This window comes from Trifolium pratense, linkage group LG7 (assembly GCF_020283565.1).
Source record: "Trifolium pratense cultivar HEN17-A07 linkage group LG7, ARS_RC_1.1, whole genome shotgun sequence".
Classification (NCBI taxonomy): domain Eukaryota; kingdom Viridiplantae; phylum Streptophyta; class Magnoliopsida; order Fabales; family Fabaceae; genus Trifolium; species Trifolium pratense.
The window spans coordinates 7,278,562-7,283,755 of NC_060065.1; the positions used below are offsets into that span (position 1 = coordinate 7,278,562).

At 33.8% G+C, this 5,194-nt stretch overlaps 1 protein-coding gene across 1 annotated transcript; it reads right to left on the minus strand.

Annotated features, from left to right (window-relative positions):
• Nucleotides 1–2,077: 2,077 nt before the first annotated feature.
• Nucleotides 2,078–3,544, minus strand: LOC123895766. The gene has a single exon (XM_045946256.1). It carries the CDS (start codon nucleotides 3,542–3,544, stop codon nucleotides 2,078–2,080), a length of 1,467 nt encoding a protein of 488 aa, XP_045802212.1.
• Nucleotides 3,545–5,194: the final 1,650 nt, after the last annotated feature.

Genomic DNA, 5,194 nt, shown 5'->3' on the forward strand with positions numbered 1-5,194 from the left:
TTCTCCCATCATGCTCATCTCAAATTCACTTTGCATAAGGTTTGAAAAATCCTCGCACATTTTTTCATTAGTAGCACCAAATATAATATCGTCAACATACACTTGTACAATTAATAAATCATTTTCATTTGTTTTTCTAAAAAGTGTTGTATCAATTTTTCCTCTAGAAAAACCATTTTCAATTAGAAAAGAGCTTAGTCTATCATACCATGCTCTTGGTGCTTGTTTAAGTCCATATAGAGCTTTGGTAAGTTTAAAAACATGATTAGGTTTTTGTTCATTTTTAAAACCAGGAGGTTGATGGACATAAACCTCTTCATTTAAAAATCCATTTAGAAAAGCACTTTTTACGTCCATTTGAAAAAGTTTAAAACATTTATGAGATGCATATGCAAGTAAGATTCTTATTGCTTCTAACCTTGCTACTGGTGCAAATGTTTCATCATAGTCTATACCTTCTTGTTGATTATAACCTTGAGCAACAAGTCTTGCTTTGTTGCGAATTACCTTACCATTTTCATCCATTTTGTTTCTGAAGACCCATCTAGTTCCAATGATAGAATGGTCTAAAGGATCTGGTACTAGCTTCCAAACTTCATTCTTCTCAAATTGTGAAAGTTCTTCTTTCATAGCAATTATCCATGATTCATCAGTGATTGCTTCTTCTATGGATTTTGGCTCAATTTGAGAGATCATAGCTAGATTGTTCTCATCAACTTGAAATGATCTTCTGGTTCTTACACCTTCTGCAGTGTCACCTATTATTTGTTCTTGAGGGTGATTGCTTACAACCTTCCAAGTTCTAGGAGGTTCTTGTGGTGGTGATTCCTGTTCTATAACTTGTTCTTTTGATGAGTTTTGCTCATCTTCATCATCTATTTCTCTTACACATGATATATCATCAAATTCATCAAATTTTACATGCATGCTTTCTTCTAAAGATTTTGATGTTAGATTATAAACTCTATATGCTTTAGAGGTTAGAGAGTATCCTAAGAAAATTCCTTTATCAGATTTAGAGTCAAATTTTCCTAGATTATCTTTAATATTTAAGATGTAACAATAACACCCAAAAATGTGAAAATAAGAGACATTTGGTTTTTTATCTTTCCAAAGTTCATAAGGTGTTTTGTTTAAAACTTTTCTTATAGACATTCTATTCAAGATATAGCAAGCAGTGTTGATAGCTTCAGCCCAAAAGTATTTTTCAACATTGGATTCATCTATCATAGTTCTTGCCATTTCTTGTAAGGTTCTATTTTTCCTTTCAACAACTCCATTTTGTTGAGGAGTTCTTGGACAAGAAAAGTTGTGAGAAATACCATTTTCATTGAAGAATGATTCAAAATAGGAGTTTTCAAATTCTCCACCATGATCACTTCTTATGGAAATGATATTTGAACCTTTTTCATTTTGAACCTTTTTACAAAAGATTTTAAAAGATTCATCTTTACTTTTTAAAAACAAAACCCATGTGTATCTAGAGTAGTCATCAACAATAACAAAGCCATAATTTTTACCACCTAGACTAGTAGTTTTGACAGGTCCAAACAAATCTATGTGAAGTAATTCAAGAGGTCTTTTAGTTGAAATAAAGTCTTTAGGTTTAAAACTACTTTTGGTTTGTTTTCCTTTTGTACAACTTTCACATAATTTATCTTTGTCAAAACTTATCTTTGGTAATCCTCTTACTAGATCAAGTTGAGAAAGTTTTGCAATTGTCCTCATATTTACATGTCCTGCCCTTTTGTGCCAAATCCATTTATCCTTTTCAAGAGATACAAAACACGACTCAACGGGCAGTTCATCTAGATATATGACATATACATTCTTTTTTCTTGATCCATTAAAAAGAGTTTTTCCAGTAGATATTTGCTTAATTTCACATGTATGAGTTTTAAAAATTACTTCAAGACCATTATCACACAGTTGACTAATACTTATTAAGTTATGTTCTAGACCCTCTACATAATGAACATTTTCTAATTTAGCAGAATTAATTTTACCTATTATACCTTTACCTTTGATACTAGCTTTTTCATTATTACCAAAGGTAACGGTTCCTCCTTCCTTTTCCTCAAGGGAAAGGAAGCTGTGTCTGTCTCCGGTCATGTGCCTCGAGCAGCCACTGTCCAAGTACCATGGCTTTTTCTTGACTGCTAGCAGACATTCCTGCATTTGAGTTTAGTAAGACTTTTGGTACCCATAGTGTTTTGGGTCCTTGATGGTTAGTGTTTTTAAATGGTATTTTCTTATGAGGTGATCTTTTGTATGATTTCTTTTGAAAATAGTTTTGGAGATTATCTGGAGAATGATCTTTTACATGGTGTGTAGATCTTTTCTTAAAGCAAAAGTATCTTATATGTCCATGTTTATGACAGAAGGAACAAAATAGTCTTTTTATTTTTTGATCCTTTTTAGGTAAGAAATTTTTATCATAAATTGTTTGATACGTTTTAGAACCTATTCCATCTTTATCAACAACTCTTTGTTGAACTCCTATAATATTTTCAAAAGTTTCAGTAGCTTTTACACATTTGGTTATGTCTTTTTCTAAAACTGAAACACTTTGTTTTAGTTCTAAGTTTTCTTTTAACTTATAAACTTTATCTAGATCATGCTGAGCTTTTTTCAAAGTTTCTTCTAAAATTTTATTTTTAGTTTTATATTCATCTTTTTCTTGAATTACTCTAGTAAGTTCAATTTTAAGTTGATCATATTTTTGAGCAGTAATCTGTGAATCATATAAGAGATTATCAAATAATTTTTCAGTTTTCATGCATGATGAACAAGGTTCAAGGTTTACCTCATCAAAGTCAGTTCTTGTCATTAGGCAAACATTTGCTTCTTCTTCTTCTGGTATTTCTTCTAGATCGTCCCATGTAGCCATCATAGATTTGTAGGGAGGTTTTCTTTGCTTTAGATTTGGACATTCATTTTTGTAATGTCCAGTTTGATTGCATCCGTAGCATTTTACTTGGCTTAGGTCAGCTTCATTTCTTCTTGGTGGGAATGATCTTTTGATTTGATTTCTTCTCATCATTAGCTTTTGGATTCTTCTCGAGAGAAAAGCCATTTCTTCCTCATCGTCTTGTTGAAGATGATTCTCTTCATCACATCTTATTTCTCTTTTTAAGTTCTCTTCTACTTGTGATTCTAGAGCAATCATTTTGTTCTTTGCTGGTTTCTTTTCTTGAAGTATTGCTTCATGAGCTTTTAAGGATCCAATGAAATCTTCCAGATCCATTGTTTTGAGATCTTTTGCTACAGTTATTGCAGTTACTATGTGTCTCCATTCTTCTGGTAGACATCTTAGTAGCTTTCTTATTCTCTCATGTGTGGTATATTTTTTACCAAGAGAATTTAGCTCATTTATGATAACTGTAAACCTTCCATACATTTGATCTATAGTTTCACTGTTACTCATTTCAAACAGTTCAAACTTTCTTACTCCTATGTCAATCCTTGTTTCTTTTATGTGGCTGGTTCCTTCATGGTGTGTTTGGAGAGTGGTCCACATATCTTTGGCCGTCTTGCATTCCATGATCCTGTCATATTCTTCCCTGCACAAAGCACTTTTAATAAATAATTGAGCTTTAGTGTTTAGTAGTACCCTGTCAGATTCTTGAGTTGTCCACTCAAGCTGTGGTTTTGGTGTGAATGAGTCTTTGACCAGTGGAGCATAGTCTCCAACTTCTACTACAGCCCACATATTGATATCTTGTGACCTAAGAAACAATTCCATCTTGTCTTTCCAGTAGTAGTAGTCATTTCCTTCAAAAAGAGGTGGTCTATTTGATGATCCTCCTTCTGAGATGAATTTTGCAGGTTTAGACATTACTTCCTTCCTGAATCTTTTCCTCAAGCACTTGTTAGATGCTTAGCTTTTAGAGGCAGTGCTCTGATGCCAATTGAAGTAACAATGTTTGTCACAAGAAAGGGGGGTTTGAATTGTGACCCTTTAAAAATTTAACTGCAAAACAATTTAAGCACAATAACACACTACGATAGTAAATGGTTAGATTAACTGGAGAACGTTCTCCTCGAATGTAAGTGCAATATAGTGATTCGTGTGAGTTAGTGTTTGCACAAATAAAAGAGTAAGGGAAGAGAAGATCACACAAAGAATTTATCCTGGTTCACCCCTTAATAGTATGGGCTACTCCAGTCCCCACTTGCGTGAGATTATCCACTATAATCTAGACCAAGATTACAGAAAACTTCTCTTTGATCTAAGCCCAGATCAAAGACCCTTTATGATCTTAAACCAAGATCACAAAGTATCCAGCTATAACCAGCTGCTCTACCTCAATCAATTATACCCAATTGACTTGAGATAATCCTAAGGTTTTTTCAACAATTTCTTTGGATCTAAGCTTATACACCTAACCGGATGTGAAGCTTACAAATTGATACACTCAAAGTACTCTACAAATATATGATCCTAGATTTCTAAAGAGCTTTAGAGTAAGAGTGAAAAGGAGAGCTTGTTTGAATGTATTAGATTGCTTTGTGTGCTTGAAGTTCTTGCTCTTCCAATTAAACCAACGTGCTATTTATAGATGGAGATGCTCCGTTGTGAGAGAAACAAAACAGCCCATGTGATTTTGTCTTTGAGATGCTCCAGGAGATCATTCTTCTAATGGTCTCTGACTGTCACATTGTACTTGTTGGTCAGAAATATTCTTCCACCAACTGTCAATGAGTTGTCTCTGAGTGTATATCCTTTGCAAATGTATTTCCCATGTGGGAAAATAAGATTTGAATTCATTTGGATAAGATTGCCACCTAAGTGCAGAAACTGGGAGATCATTCTCCAGGACGTTGGAGACCATTCTCTGAGATGGTGTGGATAAGGTCCAACGAAAATATAGCTGTTGCAAGTTGTTTCAAGTTGTCAACCAGCTGTAAACTCTTCATCAAAGGCATAGAGTAGCCACTGTTCACTTGTCCTTCAAAGGACACATGAATAGTGAGATAAGTACTATTTTATGGGAGAGTGTAGCCATCCATGTCATAAGCTTGTACTTTGGATCAGATATGAACCTTCATTGCAAGCTGTATGTACTTGTTGCTGAGTTCTCATTGGTCTAGATTAACTTCTTTAATGATGTTCTTGGAGAACATAAAGCCTTGTTGCAAGATGTGAAGTTATTATTCCTTAAAGAAGCTTATTCGAGTAAGCTCAAGAACC